This window comes from Haliaeetus albicilla, chromosome 1 (genome assembly GCF_947461875.1).
Source record: "Haliaeetus albicilla chromosome 1, bHalAlb1.1, whole genome shotgun sequence".
Taxonomy (NCBI): domain Eukaryota; kingdom Metazoa; phylum Chordata; class Aves; order Accipitriformes; family Accipitridae; genus Haliaeetus; species Haliaeetus albicilla.
The window spans coordinates 66,752,038-66,768,705 of NC_091483.1; the positions used below are offsets into that span (position 1 = coordinate 66,752,038).

Consider the following 16,668-nt stretch of genomic DNA (forward strand, 5'->3'; position numbering starts at 1 on the left):
GCAAACACATTAATAGGTTGTTTTCTTTTTGCTTTTTCATGTAATTGAAATTCTTCATTCCTTTCTAAACAGTGACCATAGATTAATCAGATTCAGTGCTGCCCATAATTTAAGCCATTGCAACATGATATCCATGTTCAGTTACAGGATGGTTCAGTGTTGAGGATATCAATTCTGAGAGTGATTACGATTTTATATACATATATTTTTAAAGCTTTTCAGTAACAGATAGTTCTTAGAGTGTTTTGGGACTTACAGAGCCTTGCTAATTCAAACTTAACCTCAAATTTCTCAAGATACTGTGCAAGTCTTTATAAAGTGGTATATTAATAAATGTCAGCTGATCTACTGAATCCAATTCTTCATTTTCTCCTCCCCTCATTCTTGAACCTGACAATATAAATCTGACATTGATTTTCATAAAAGGGAAGTGTGCCACTTACAGTTCTGTTACATCTTTTGGGATGCCCTTCGGCAAAGCTTTTAGGCCTTTGTTGCTGCAGCGAACTACTGTGTCTAGACAAGTGCATTCTGCAGGACAGCGGGACAGTGGAGAGCAGCTATTGTCATCATTTCCTGGTTAATAAAAACAAACAGATGCTAAGCTTGCTATAGAAATGTCACTTTGGTATTAGCAATAATATCGCACCTGGAATTCCTATAAGCAAACATGTTATTTCTACATTATGATATCTCTAGGTAGGGAAAACATTAAGTCATCTCTGTAAACCATTGCTCCAAGAATTTACATTTGAAGTGATGCTTTATTTAGTACAATACTGTTTTACTAGGTAAAAATGCTACTATATGGAATGAAAGATCATTAAAGAAAGAACAAAACTTAAAATGAAAGATAATAAAACAAAATACATGTTTATTTTCAAAATTAAAAAATTATTAAAAATAAACAGAATCTATTTAAAGAAAAGTTACAGCCTTTAAAATTGACAAACTAATAATGCAATAAATGGAAGCATGTGTGAGAGAGATGCAAGATAGCAGCCTTTTTTTTATTAAGCATTGAGGAAGTCACAAACTAAGCAAAATGGCATGTTATTTGATCAAGTAACCTGAAAGAGTGCTTGATTCAAACATCAGCATTTGAAAATATTCTCATCTGAACTACATTTGATCAATTTATTTAATTTTAAAGCTATACATATGAAAGCTGTAATTATAAAAAGCTCAAATATTAATTTTCTTACCATCATCGCATGTAAAATCCTGAATTGCCACATCCTGGATGGGAATCTCTTTGAGGAAGTAGGGTTTTTGGCAACGAGGGTTCCCCGTCACAATGCGTTTCTTCCTTAGCCAGTCTCCAAGCCATGCGAGATGGCAGTTGCAGTTGAAGGGATTGGCCAAGAGGTTTCTGAGAACCACAGGAAAGTTTACTTCGGATGACACCATTTTTTCATCCTAAGTATTCTATTTTCAAAAAGCTAAGCTTAAATACTGTTCTTCAAACAATGCTATGTACAAACCATAGGTGAAGCTACAATTTAGGCTCTGTATGGTGAATCTTGATATAACTCATTTAGAAATAATTTAAAACTGTCAAAGACCTGACTTGTTGTCAAGCCACTCTGTACTGATAATGCAGTAATTTCATACAGAGATGAAGGCTGATTACTTTACATTATTAGCTTTAACCTGACAACAGCTATTCCATTAATTTGTCATCTCAAGATTTCCATCTTTTATTTGCTCTAGAGAATAAGTTTCCTATCTGAAGTGACAGCTAAGTTGATTACATGCCAGTTATAAAAATGAATTTACTTCTAGAAGTCTCAGTATTTTTGGCATCTCCTTACTTCAGCACAAACCTATTGACAATTCCATTATTTATAAACATGTCATCCCTAATAGGCACAAATTAGTCACTTGGTGCAAAGTGTCACTTTTTATGTAAAAAAGAGATTAAGTACTTTCCTGAATGATGCTACCTACAAAAAGCATTTCTTCGGTAAACTGGGTGGCAGCTTTGCTCGGCATTTTCCCCTCCCTTAAATTACGTCATATTTAAATAAAAAAGAGATGCTTTTTTTCATAGAAAATGAGACTGAAGCTTCATTATAAAACATATATGAATGAAGATCCTCAGTAGGCTGAGGAAATTTAAGATAATTATTGGACAGCACAGTGCAGACAGACAGACAACATGGTGATGTGAACAGCTGCAATTGTGCAATGCCTACCCAAAATGTGGCTCTCTACCCAGGCTCGGATCAGTGAGGGGGGCAAGCAGGACATTCTTCCTGCCTTCTCAGGCACTTCTGGAAACCTAACACTGCATCAAAGGGCACCATGAAAACATACTCTTCATGTGTCCAAGACGGTCCAGAAAATAACCTTTCTCAAAATCCCTCTATGAACTCTTTTTTTCCCTTAACTTTACCTCACGCTGTGGAATTATACAGTAAACCATTAACAGAAATGTCCCCAAAACGTTAGAGGTTTAAACTTGGGTAAGGTAAAACACAAACGTGACTTACAACGTAGAGAGGGAATGCAGCGTATCGAAGGAGCCGGGTGCCACGGTGGTGATCTGGTTATCATACAGCGAGAGCAGGCGGACTGAGCTCAGGCCCGTGAAGCTGTCATTTCCCACACAGCTCACGCGGTTGCTCCTCAGCATCCTGAAAAAGGAAGGATCAGCATTTCTTAGCTTAGCCCGAGCAGAGGCCAGAGCTGAAGTGGTGGCCCAAGCAAGGGCCAAGAGGTGTGACTCCAAAAGGACTGCTACCAGTGGAGGAACCACAAGAGCCGTGACCCCTGTGCTGCCTGTCACCTCCCTGAAGGGACTGAGCACAGTGTGCATTGAGGGGACTGGAAAACAGAAAGATGGGTGGGTAGGTTTCACAGAGGCAAGGGGTGTTTCCTCTAAGCATTTCTGTGGGTTTTTTTCTTTCAGTACCAGAATCGGTAATTATGAGTGTTACCTGACTATAAATTAAACTGATTGAAATTCCCCAAATCAGAGACACACAGCAGCCCCCTCTTCATGTTTCCAAGCCTAATGACTTCAGAACTGCTATTTACATGGAGCAGAAGGTAGTACCAGCTGACCTCTTCCTGAGGCCCTTTGACCTGCATTTTCTTAAGATAAATTCTAGAAACCACTTCTACTTCATTCTCAAGCGTTTCAATTAAATAAAATCAGGCTACCCTGACTCCTCCTTAGCGTGACTCTAATATTTAGTAAAAATTTAAGAATACTAAGCAAGAAACACCTATTCTAAAATCTCTCATATTTCTGTAAAACATATGAGCTTTGAAGTTTGCTGTTCTATCTGTCCATCAATAAATGGCTATTTTTTCCCCATGTTCTTGTCTAAGAATAGATGCTGCTAACAATTTTAGCAGCTTTAAATGCAAAGTTAGAAATGAAAGGCCTGATTTATTAAAAATACCTAAGGTCTACGGACAGCTGAAGCTCCAGAGATCATTTAATCTTGGCTCTGCTCTGCTGATCAGGACAGGCTCTCTGAAGAAGGCCAAGAAGCTGTGGATTGTATAAACATCTTTTTTTAAGTGGAAAGGCCTAAACTGCCTTCATGGAAAGAATGAAATGAGTTCAAGCTATAGTGCTTTTATTCCTCCCTTCACTGTTGAAATGACATTAAAATTACTTAGGAGAGAATAATTTCCCACATTTCAGTATCCACCAGAATCATTTTTTCCTCTAGCAAAATTCCCAGTAATGGTTTAGCTGAATTGAATCAGACTCCATTACGTAAAATGTGTAATTCCCGTGCAAAATTGTGTTACTTTGAAGCAGATGATTATCCCTATTTCCGTGTCTGCAGTTGGATGTTTACCCATTCTCAACTGCTTCATCATTTCAGAGGACTCAAAATTTCTGTAGTCAAGTAACCACAACAAAAAATTTCAGCTACATTATATCCATAATTAGTAATTAATGAATTCATATAACATATGATAACTTTTTGTAAAATAGGAATAAAAACCAAGATATGCTTGAATAATCCAGAGCTAATCCTCCAAAATCAATTTTTTTAGGACAGATAGAACATTACTTTAAAAAGTACCTGGCAGAAAGGAAGAATAAAAACACACAAATAATTACACTTACAGTGTTTTGAGACTTTCTAGTCCTTTAAACATTTTGTGTCGAACACTTTCCAAGCGGTTGCTAGTGAGCAATAGCTCATTCACACCAGAGGCTCCGTCAAATGCTCCTTCTTCAATATCTGTAATCTTGTTATTGCTCAGGTTTCTATTACACATTAAAAGAAACAGAGAAAAATATGTTTTCTTTTTTAAATACCCCAAATTAACTGTTAAATGCTGCAGTCTGCATATGTTTCAAGATACTGAGTTATTGTGTAAAAGCAATGAATACATTGTTCAACTTTGAACCAATAAAAGCATAATTCAATGCCCTGCTAACTGAAGAAGTAAGGATTTTTAATGCAATCTTTGGAAGATGTTCTTAAATAATGGCAATTACCCAGTCCATGCTGCTGCCACACAACAACATCTTTTCATAATTTTTAATCTTGTCAGTGACTGTATTTTTTTCATGTCTCCAGTCCTTGTAGCATTATTAGATGAATTAATAACTGAATGATACTGTATGAGTACCAGCACAACTAACCACTCCTATTTCTTCATTTCATCTTGGTAAACACAAATATAATAAAACAGTATAAACAGCAACATATGTAAATGAAATGTGTGAATGTAAACAGTACATGAAATGTTAATCATTTATGACATTAGTTAAAAAGGAGGGCTTATAAGCAAGATAGTTCATTTATCTGCAATTTGCATGCAAAGCAGATCAAAATGTGGGAAAATGACCCAAGATACTGCCAAAATATTTAGTGCTTATGGTTTTTAGTTGAAATATGGAAATTACAGCCCAAGTGGGTGGTATCTGTACTATATATACAAAAGCAATCATGCTCAACAACACACATTTTCTTAAAGATTTTTCATGTTATTCTTGCCTCCCTTTGTTTTGTTTCATATAACTATTTACACATATTATAAAAGTACATATTTACACACTAAAGAGTGTTATAATACACTAGTGATTTTTAAAAAGCTCTTAAAAATGCTCCGAGACAATGTAAAATGAACTGAAGCTAAAAACTTTTTATTTGATGGAATTAATGGTGTTGGGAAGAAAATCAAATTTTATTTGACGCAATTTCTAGAACAGCATTTTAATTGTTCAAATCAAGAACGATACTATTTGTTAGAACAAAAATTCACACACTTGCCAGAATGAACTGGTGCCATTATCTAAGACATAGAAAACAAGGAGTTGTGGCTTAATCTTGAGTGCTGACTACTCATCTCTAGCCTAGCTGTAATTTAATGTACACCTTGCCTGTGATGAAGGATACAATCATAGGATCATAGAATCATTCAGGTTGGAAAGGACCTTTAGATCATCTGAGTCCAGCGTTAACCTAACACTGCCAAGTCCACCACTAAACCATGTCCCTAAGTGCCACATCTACATGTCTTAAATACCTCCAGGGACGGTGACTCCACACTTCCCTGGGCAGCCTGTTCCAGTGCTTGACAACCCTTTCAGTGAAGAAATTTTTCCTAATGTCCAATCTAAACCTCCCCCGGTGCAACTTGAGGCTGCTCCCTCTTATCCTATCGCTCATGACTTGGGAGAAGAGACCAGCACCCACCTCACTACAGCCCCCTTTCAGGTAGTTGTAGAGAGCGATAAGGTCTCCCCTCAGCCTCCTCTTCTCCAGGCTAAACAGCCCCAGCTCCCTCAGCCGCTCCTCATAAGACTTGTGCTCCAGGCCCCTCACCAACTTGGTTGCCCTTCTCTGGACACGCTCCAGCAACTCAATGTCTGTCTTGTAGTGAGGGGCCCAAAACTGAACCCCGTACTCGAGGTACGGCCTCACCAGTGCCAAGTACAGGGGAACAGTCACCTTCCTGCTTCTGCTGGCCACACTATTTCTGATACAGGCCAGGATGCTGTTGGCCTTCTTGGCCACCTGGGCACACTGTTGGCTCGTATTCAGCTGGCTGTCGACCAGCACCCCCAGGTCTTTTTCTGCCAGGCAGCTTTCCAGCCGCTCTTCCCCAAGCCTGTAGCGCTGCACGGGGTTGCTGTGACCCAAGTGCAGGACCCACACTTGGCCTTGTTGAACTTCATACAATTGGCCTCGGCCCATCGATCCAGCCTGACCAGATCCCTCTGTAGAGCCTTTCTGCCTTCAAGCAGATCAACACTCCCGCCTAACTTGGTGTCATCTACAAACTTGCTGAGGGTGCACTCGATGCCTTCATCCAGATTGTTGAAAAAGATATTAAACAGAACTGGCCCCAGTACAGAGCCCTGGGGAACACGACTTGTGACAGGCTGCCGACTGGATTTAACTTCATTCACCCCCACTCTTTGGGCTCATCCAGCCAGCCAGTTTTTTACCCAGCAAAGCGTACACCCGTCCAAGCCATGAGCAGCCAGTTTCTCCAGGAGAATGCTGTGGGAAACAGTGTCAAAAGCTTTACTAAAGTGTAGGTAGACATCCACCATCACTGCTTTCATTTAGTTTCACAGTGGAGCTGTTCAGCCTCCTGTAAGGTGCTGCTCAAGACTGGAATCAAGAAACTCATTATTTCTCCTCTTAGCTAGCTTATCCATGTCAAGCCCTAAGTTTCCTAATATCTTATTTGTTCCTTGTGTAACATGGATACTACTTCTCCCACTTCACAGGGATATTTTAAGGATTAATGTTGCATAGCTAATCAATGATGCAGGGCATACACATGCTTTATTACTGATGAACCATCAAATCAATTTAACATTTAGGCCCCAATTTTTCAATGTCAACTGTGCAGAAAGACCTTTGCACCTATTTGAACCTCCAGAAGAAATATGAGCTCCACAAAAATACAGAATTCACTCGTATGGGTGTCTCTATAACATCACTACCTCACTGCTTTCCGGTCACCCTTAACCACTCACTGTATTATACTCTGTTCTGAAGAATGCTGCAACAACTGATAACTATATTAGGAAGTTAGAGAGCAGTATTATTAAAAATTTTAACTTTTCATTAACATTTTCTCAATTTTGTCCCTCCTCAATTATCCAGATTTCAAAGCTCGTGGGAGTTCCAGCAGAGAGCTACACTGAAACTGATTAATAGTCTTCCTTTTCTTTCTTTCATCTTGAACACCTCCTTAACTAAAAAGCAGCAAACTAGCTTTAGATGACACGAAATGTTTACTAAGCTACCTTTATAGGCTGAAAATATGTAATTACTGACAGTATATTCCCTTTTCCCCATTTTTCTTAAATATGAAGAGCTGATATATGTGTGTGCATGTGTAAGTATGCCATATCAAGTATTTTATTTATTTCAAAGGCACTCTGTAGTTGCAAAGAGTGCTAATCTGAGATCCTTGAGGAATGAAGAAAACCTCCTTGAGGAATGAAGAAAACCTCCTTGAGGAATGAAGAAAACTGGGTATGTACTGTATAGCACCAGAACACTGCTCTGCCAGACATTCCTACATTCTCTTAGCCCAATCCAAAGTGGCAAGGTGTACTCAAGTGGATAGGTCAAAAGCTAAGTTGATTTTTGGTTGTGGTTTTGGTTTGTTTTTTTTTTTTAAATCTTTGTCGACGAACTAAAAAAATCAGTAATAAGTATTTAACTAATTGTGATCATGGCAGCTGCCAGCAAGGATCTGGATAAGGCTAACAACAGTTTAAGTAATACTATTGCTCCCCTTGAGATTTTGGTCACCAGTAATGTAGACTGATCTTTTACAAATGGTAGTAACTTGGTGGCTACAAAGCAGTGCATGATTTTCATTAATCTGATCTATTTTTATTTGCATTTTTCTTCACTTACTATTTATGTTTGGATTTAATCCTGAAAAGACTGAGCACAGAGTCACTAAGTCTAACTAAATGATCTACCCTCAAATACGTCTTTTAAATAACTGAAAGAAAGATTTTCATAATTTATTTTTAGTAACAACTGTAACTGGTAAGTTTATAAACTCCTCTTAGAACATGAACTATGAACATGGACTTACATGGATGAGCTATCAAACCATTTTTTTTTTCCAGTCATTTAATTTTGATATTCCCCTTGTCTAATGACAGTTTAATGAAGCACAGAATCAAAGGCATGTCTTGAATGTGCTGAAAGAGGCAAAATTGCCTGGTTAGGGAGTAGTACAGGAAGTTACAAAAAATTACTGGAACCTTTTTTGAGCAGCTTATACTGTGAGCTCCCTGCTGTGGCTGCATAACAGACCAGCTGGCTGGACATTGCAGTGAAGGTGCTGGAGCTACACACCATGAGAAGTTCCTGGCAGTACCTAGTCCCATAGAGAAGAGCTGCCAACTCTAACCTACATCAGTTACTAATTTAAACCCATTCTTGATTTTTGATTAAAATATTCTGAATCTTTTATAGGTAAGAACTAAGAAAGGTGGAGAAACACAGCAAGGAGCTAACGTGCTATCTGAATAGACAAGGGCACTGAAGTTGCACTTACATTTTACGCAGCTGAGGAAGTTTCTTAAAGATTCCAGTAGCTTCCAGGACTGAAAATTCATTGTTATTTAGTCGCCTACAAGAAATGACACCAATTTCAGAAAAACATATTCGGGCATTGGTACAGAATATTCCACACTAAGTGAAACTTTCAGAGTGGTTTAACTGAATAGCTGGTGTTTAACGGGTAGCTGAAGAACAATTCCATATATATTGACATATATAATTCCTGTGAATGAACATTCTCATTAGTTAAACTTAGACATACATAAGACATACAGAATCAAAACCAGATCACAAAACAACATACAATTAAAACTGCAGAGAAATAGAAGTAGTAGTTTTTGATTTTTCTATTAAGGGAAAAAACCAAAAATGTAACTAAGGAAGGATTCCATGGCAACTTATAAATAAAAATCTTAAAGAATTATGTATAAACCACTGAAGATTAGTTTACTGTTCTTTAAAGAATATCAGGTGGGGTCTGCCAGACATCTGGAGGTGCTCACAGAACACTATTTACAGAATGAACTAATTACTTTATGCTCAATGCTTCTTTTGGATAGGGACTGAAACACACTGCATAGGTCTTCCCAAGATGTTAAAAACACTTCTCTGACCATGGTTTATCTTCAGACCACTACACCTAACACACGTATATTCCGTAGGGAAGCATTAAATGCTGCTTTCTAACACTACAAGAAGGTATACCATAAGCAACAAATACTAGTTGGATACTGATCTTTCCTGCTCAGGTATCAAGGCTGTTCCAGCATAGTATACCTTTAGCAGCTGCTAGGTTAGGGGACCATCTATATTGCAAAAAATATCTGCACTGACCCAGTATTCCCTATTTCCTCTCTTGAAAAGAAAACGGAAATTACGAGTCTTAGATTCTTTATATGTTTTAATGGAGTCATCTTATTAAGAAAGGGAGTCTGTCCAGCTTTTATTTAGAGATCTTAAATAGGAAGGAAAAGAGATGACTGACAACATCACCGTGAAATGAAATTCAGCATAATTCTAAACCCAGAATGCTCTTCAGAATTGCCTTATTGCAAGACAAGATTAAAAAAAACCCCTAGAAAATAAAAGCAAGCTGCTCGTTCATCCTTCCTTCCTGCTGATTCTCAATGATAGCCAGAAGGGAAATGAAGGTTGTAAATCTGAAGGTATGGCTGTACAATGGTTTCAGCATGGAACCAAACTGAGAGAAGACAGGAAGAGTTTTTTGGATATACACAGAACATTTGTACACCACACTGAAGTACAAGAAACATGAATATCAAAAATTACCACCTCTGAAATCAGCTGAATGACTTAATGTGATTTTTAGTGGGACCATATCAAAAAAATTTTTGCAGTGTCAATATACAAAGTTACTTCATCATTGTAAACAGCCTTTTTTCCCCTGTCCATCAACAACAGAAGCACCAAAGCATTCTATAAATGCTGACATTTTCAAATAATTTTCTAGTGCTATATCATCTAGTGGAATGACTTGTTTGTGAAAACATTTATTGATTCTAATAATACTTCCTTGCTGTGGTCTACTGCAAACATTTCTACCCCCATTGAAAAAGGCAAACAATTTGATCCTTCCCTCATTGCAACAACCTTTTACATATTAAAAATAATTTACTTTGTCTCTCCCTCAAGTTTCTTTCACACAAATGCATCCAAACTTTCCAGTTTTTCCTCAGAAGTCTTCTTTTCTAGATGATTCTTGTTCTCCTTGAAATTTTTTCCAAGTGATCCATATCCATCTTGAAAAGTGAAGTCCTTGACACAGTATTCCAGCTGATATGTTATGTACAGTAAAACAATTATTTCATATAACTTACATACTATACTCCTATACATACATCCCAAAATGAAATTTGTAGCAGTGCCCAATGGCACTCCTTCATCTTTAATATGTATGATAATACCACCATAGCCTTTTATCTTGAACTACTTGCTGGTTATTCCTCAATCTTGTATTTGTGGTGCTACCACAAATTAGTCCTACCTAATGTCATATGTAGAATTTGAATTTTTATTTTATTTAAACTAGTCTTAGTCTACTATCAATATTACAGAACAATTTTAAGAATTTTCCATGTGTTTTGAAGATTTTCAGTGTTTGAGAAGTTTCTCCATACTTCTCTGTGATGCAAAAGAAGCATGGGTTGAATCACTGTACTATGTTTGGTTAAAAACGTAGCACAAGTCATATCTTCTCTCCAACTTTGTGTATACGGTGATATCACAAATCATACATCATCACTGAGGGTATATCCACAAATAAAGGGACATCAAGAGTTACAAATTATGGGTTTGTGGTCAGAAGAATGACCACATGGATCACATGGCATTTCTATGGCTGGAGTTTGCTGGCTTTAGATTTTGAATTGTTAAATACTTGTCCAAGAAGTTGTCATTCTACTATCATGGTAGAGTGATACCACACACAGAGGAATCAAAATTATTACAGATGACTGGAAAATTAACAGATGTGGTGATATCTTCCTTCTGGATCTTAATATCATTATTTATTGAACCCAGTGCTCTTTATTGGTAAAGACAATCAGTCAATCACTGTATCATGAAAATTATCGTAAAAAGACTTGTATCTGGTTTATTCAAAGAAAAGTACTGAAATGTCATTCTCCAAACAAAAAAGTAAACAAAGAAGCATTTGATGATGATGTCTAAATATTCTGTTTCTCTGTTTTATTTGATGCTTTTTCCTGTTTCATTAACACAATGGGTAAAATATTTGCATGTTTTGGTACAATAGCTGAACCTTCCTGGAAGGCTATGTACTGCAGTGATATTCATGCTTTCAAAAACTATCTTGTTAGGATCTGGTATTATATCAGCTATTGTAAAATCATCACATAAATTGAACATACAAGACTGAAATAATTTTTATTTAGTGTTCCTCCTGGGGACTCTGGTTTGAGTGATTTATCAAATGCTTCCTGAATTTTCCTATATATTAGAATGCTACCTGAAAAATATTTTATTTCTGGGGTGCATTTACAGGCTTGTACTTTATCTCAAATACTTCAGTGGCAGATTAGACAGATCTTTTGCCAGTTTTCTGGAAGACCATAAGCAAGCGACAAAATAGAAACATTTAGAACATCACTTGGCTCATTTATAAATTTTTTCACCTTTTACAATTAAGTATCTGTCTTGAACTGTATTATTATTTTCAGATTTTTTAAAAACAACTACTCTGAAGAAATAGGTTTTTTGATGTGATATTATTACTGCGCAATCTACAAAATCAACACTCTTTTCCTCACTTTTGATCTTTGTTTCCAAGCTGAGTCTCAGCTCCAAACAACACCCTGCAGAAAATAATCTAGCTTTCCTCATCACTGTTATAGAAGCATCAGTGTCATTTGAGGCTAACAAGTATCCTTATCTCAAATTTGGTGGGTAAAAGAAAAGAAAGGCTAACTAGCTGCTCTTCTCATATATGCCAGTAAATGTTGTGAACTGGAAATTACAGAGTGGCCCTAGAACTAGACTGCGAAGTCCCAAGAGGAACAACAAAGGCAGTGAATCAAAGACCAGGAATAACAGGAGGAATCTAGAGAAAGAGCTGTAACTTTTGCATCAGTGAGGCAGAAACCAGAAGAACATATTTAGCTACAGCAATTGGATTTTTAGAGGAAGTAAAAAAAATGCAGAAATAATTCCTTTATCCCCTCTAGAATACTTGCAATGCTGTTGAAATTTTTATTACATCAGAAGACTTGAAGAACAATCTGTACAGCTTATCAAGAAGAAGGTTGAATAGCAACTTTGCTACAGTTTAAGACCATCTTACTTGGATAAAGTACTGGATAGAAAAGGGTTCTTTAATGGCAAAAGATATAAAAGAAGCAATGATGGAAACTGAAGAGAAGCAGATTCCATCTGGAAGTAAAAGTTCCCATTTTAAAAGATTTTAACAGAAGTGAAGGCAGATAATTAATTAACTTCTGTAATACTCTCAGAGAAATGGTAGATTTTTAATCCACTGATATCTTCAAACAAGACTGGATGTTTTCTGAAAGAATTGCTGTAACGAAACATGAATTATGTTTTCATCAAACACAATTTTTTTGTTGACTGAAATTTGAGAGTTTAGGGTAAACAGCAGATGAGCCTTGATGATTTAATTGTTTCTTCTGAATTTAATATGTATGAATCATAATTATAGAAAGAAAACACTTGACAGTTTATCTTCCACATGTAAATAAATGAATATGAAAAACAACAATTAAAATACTAAACTATTATTTCTTCAGAGCAAAGAGAACTAAACATGAATCCTGCTAAGAATCAAGACAATACATGCTTGTCACTTTGACAACTCCATTTCTCATCTCTTGGTTCAGTAGCTATGATTTTTACAACCATTACCTTATGATCTCCTCCTGCACTTTAACCCGTTACCCATTCTATCAGTTTTTATTCTTCAAGTCAAGTAATTTTATCTCAAGATATTATAGCATAACATAAAATGCATTTCTCCACTGAAATCTATCTCCCTTTACCCAAGACTGTGTATCAATTTTTTCTTCTCTGGCATTACTTTATTAACAATACATCAACAGTGCGAACATGGCCAAAAGCTGAGCTTTGCTTTTTCCACATATGCCACTTTTTCAGTTGAATTTGCCATCATTCTCGGCACAACTAGAATTACTACTCAGATTTGTAATTAAAACATCAGTAAGTTCAACTCCTTCTCCCAGCTCAGAGACAGACAAAAATCTCCATCTCTATTTACACAATATTTCAGTTTCAAATTCCTTTTCCTGTGCAGATATTCAAAATTCTGAACCACGGTCTCATTATTTCATACCTTCACTGCTGTACTGTTGCTTTGATGCCAGCTGTGGACTGATTATCTTTTAAGAGATGTGCCATACTGTTGCTCATCTCGCCCCTGTGGGTCACAACTTGATCACAGCACTTCTGTCTCCACATCTCTGTCCCCGCTTTACTACATCAAATCAAAGTCCCTCTCTTTTGTCCCTCAGCATTCTGCCTTGTTCTTTAAACTCAAATCTCCTAGGAAAAACAGCTATTTTCTCCCACCTTTGCTCTGCCAATGATGGTCACTTTCATCTCCTGCCTTTCTGCTGATCTTTCAAGCATCTCTGCATTCCCTTTCATACTATGCTTTGTGCATGGGAAAACCTTGTAAAGGTGTCTTAATTTTATCTTTCAACCCCTCCTTGAAGACCACTTCAGTTGTAATACCTACAAATCATTCCCATATGGCATTTATTAAGCAAGTAATAAACTGTGACTTCTTTTCTGCTCATCTCTGTTCATTATATTATTATCTCATCTTCTTAACCCAAGTCTGTCTTGTTTGTCTGCTTTATCTTCCTCTGGTCTCCTGCCTGACACACATTATGTGTGCTTTGCATAAGAAGAATGAGCTCTGTTTTATTAAACACCTAGGTAGCACTTTTTAAGACAGACCTCTGGTTACTGGATGTCCTACTTGCTCTTGTAGTTAAAATAAAAGCAAAACAAACCCCACTACCTTTCAAAAATATCCAAGTGGGTAGCTCATGTACTGGAGAACTAGAAACCTAGAATAGTTACCTTATTTATTTATTGTAAGTTTTTAAGGCCACATGGTAATAAAATGATGCATAAATAATTTTTATTAATAACTCGTCCTTTGAAGTGCACCACAGAGGTTACATTTAATTTTTGTTGTTCAAAAAATTAAAGCTGTGGGTTTATATTTGAAAATTTTAGTTAGTTTTTCCATATGAAAAGAATGCTTTATTATTGGTTCAACTTACAACTCTGCTGTGTACTGGGGGATGTGATCAGGAATTTTGTTGAGTTTCTGATTGGAGCAGTCCACTGTGGTCCCTTCACAGCGGCATTTCTCAGGGCAAGCCAAATCTGCAAAGCAGTCTCCACTTAATTTGGATCTGTAATCTTCAGTGCCTGTGGAAGAGTCAAGTCAAAAGACAGATACTGAGTCAATAAAGTATAAGATTTGCTTCTTGTGAGAAGGTTGAAAAGATGTCTGCAATGCAGATAACGGGTGGGCAACTTGGGAAATGTATGATAAACTTTGTGATACTGTACAGACACAAGGACTTCAAGAGAGGGTTAAATATAGGGGCTTAAGATATGCTGGAAAAAGAAACTGTGACCAACTTCACATAACAGGATAACATTAACTTGAGCTTTTCACAGCTGTACTTTCTGCTGATTATGTTGTCAGCCAATCTAGCCTTGTTATAGCTAATCACACAAATGCCACTGATTCTTTTAGAATTTATTTTCTTTCTCTATATCAAGAATAAATAGATCCTGAATGCCACCTTTTCTCTTTCTCTTGTTACAAATTTGTATTGTTGACTGGACTTCATTAACCTCTGTGATTTTTTTTTTATAGTCTCGATACTCCACATCATCTCAAACACATAAGATTGAAAGCCCTGTTTTCAGGTTTAATTTAAAATATGTGTGATCCTGACTTAAGCCTCAGCAGCTTGCCATGCTGTAGAAAGCTGCGTGACGTTCCATGGTGCTTGACAGAACCATGTTTTACTCATACCTCACAACCACATGGTTAGATCAAGCACAACAGAAAATCTCGCTACATTATCAAAACTGCATCCATTAGGCCAAGGATAAGAGCAAGGGAAAAGAGGAAGGAGTAGGTATAAGTTACAGAAGCATTTGAAGTTTAATACTTGCTTACATGACATGGCATTCTTATTACTGAATGTCCAGTGCCACAGTAACAGTATTACTGTCACAGATTAAATAAAAAGTACAATAAAAATGAACCACATTGAAAGTTTTGTCCACCATTTCCCAGAGGCAGTCAAAGAAAACATCCTAAACATATCAGGAGAAAACATCCAGTAAGGAACCAAGGGTGGGTGACAAAGAAAACAAAGAGAAGCTGAAAGGACCTGTGGGTTCTTCTTGGACAAAGGTGAAAAGACTGAGACTAGTAGAAGGTGCATCAGGGCTGGGAGGTACATTGTGATTTAGCTCAGACACTGAACTTTACTTACAGCCAAAATGGTGAACTCCTGCAAAAGTAAAGATAGCCAAGAAGGAAAGAAAGACAGAGTAATCCCAATTAAGACAAAAACATGAACTAAGCTCTCATGTTCTCTACTCAACTTTAGTTTGATTAGAAGATGCTGCTAAGGGGTACTGTCTTCAGCAGAGAGAAAGAATAATTCATTTTAAGTGGCATTAAAGAATGAAGAACAGACTGGGGTTAGTTACAGATTTCATATGGGATAATAATGCCTCCCATGCATTATTCTTCACTATTTTGAAAGTATTCTTTAAAAGTTGCTCCCTTGAACATATATACATGCTATGCCACTTAAAACCTTAATAAACCAAAGAGACATAGGAGAAAGTTTTCTCAGGGGAGGAAAAAAAAACCCCAACAGTCATCATGTATTATGTTATCTAGTGTTTGTAAATGTCTAAGTAACACATATGGTATAACTACATGGAATATTTCTATGAGCTAGCAGACAAACAAAATTTTTTCAGAGTAATGATTTAATACTTCTATAACCTTTAGTCTTCAAATGACTATAGTGAAATTCTACTAAGACTTCCTAGTGTCTGCAGAGCAAGATCTCCCAATGACATATTTAAATATAAAAATATTTAAGTTTTTAAAGAAATGCTAACATTTTTACAGTATTTATTGAAGTGTAAAGAAGTGGTTTTAGCACTTTTAAATACCCAATAAGCAAGGCTACAAATACATTATTTTTTTTTTCTGCATCCAGAGTAAATCACTGTTAGCAGTTTAAAGTAAACAACTAAAATATTCAGGGACAAGGTCTTCAACAGCTAAAATAATTTTATGCAGCATCTCGCTGATAACATGATAGAAGGAGAAAGCACAGAAGCTGTATTTCAAGAAGCAAGTCTGTAGCACTTTGTGATTAATTTAATTCTTTTTCTTCTTTTTTTTTCCAGGAATAGTATTTTTTTAAGGGTACATAAACAAACCTAAACTGCATGTGTGGCCATATTATAAACAGGCTGTGAAGACATTTGCTGGCAGGAAAACACTTCTAACTCAGAGACAAAAGTTGTGTTGGCAAGGTTGAGTAGAAGTCACTCTGTGGCAGGAATA

The 16,668-nt window shown here is 36.7% G+C and overlaps 1 protein-coding gene across 14 annotated transcripts in view; it reads right to left on the minus strand.

Annotated features, from left to right (window-relative positions):
- SLIT2 (slit guidance ligand 2) overlaps positions 1 to 16,668 on the minus strand; it is a 272,480-nt gene that overhangs the window by 53,837 nt on the left and 201,975 nt on the right. For 9 of the 14 annotated variants that reach the window (XM_069792805.1, XM_069792856.1, XM_069792840.1 and 6 more), the window contains 7 exons: positions 15,572 to 15,589; positions 14,333 to 14,483; positions 8,524 to 8,598; positions 4,097 to 4,240; positions 2,496 to 2,639; positions 1,206 to 1,372; positions 444 to 576 (listed from right to left, as the gene is read on the minus strand). In XM_069792805.1, the coding sequence (XP_069648906.1) occupies positions 444 to 576; positions 1,206 to 1,372; positions 2,496 to 2,639; positions 4,097 to 4,240; positions 8,524 to 8,598; positions 14,333 to 14,483; positions 15,572 to 15,589 (832 nt within the window). The remainder of the gene's footprint in view (positions 1 to 443; positions 577 to 1,205; positions 1,373 to 2,495; positions 2,640 to 4,096; positions 4,241 to 8,523; positions 8,599 to 14,332; positions 14,484 to 15,571; positions 15,590 to 16,668) is intronic. The other 5 variants (XM_069792881.1, XM_069792821.1, XM_069792866.1 and 2 more) reach the window with 1 other exon arrangement.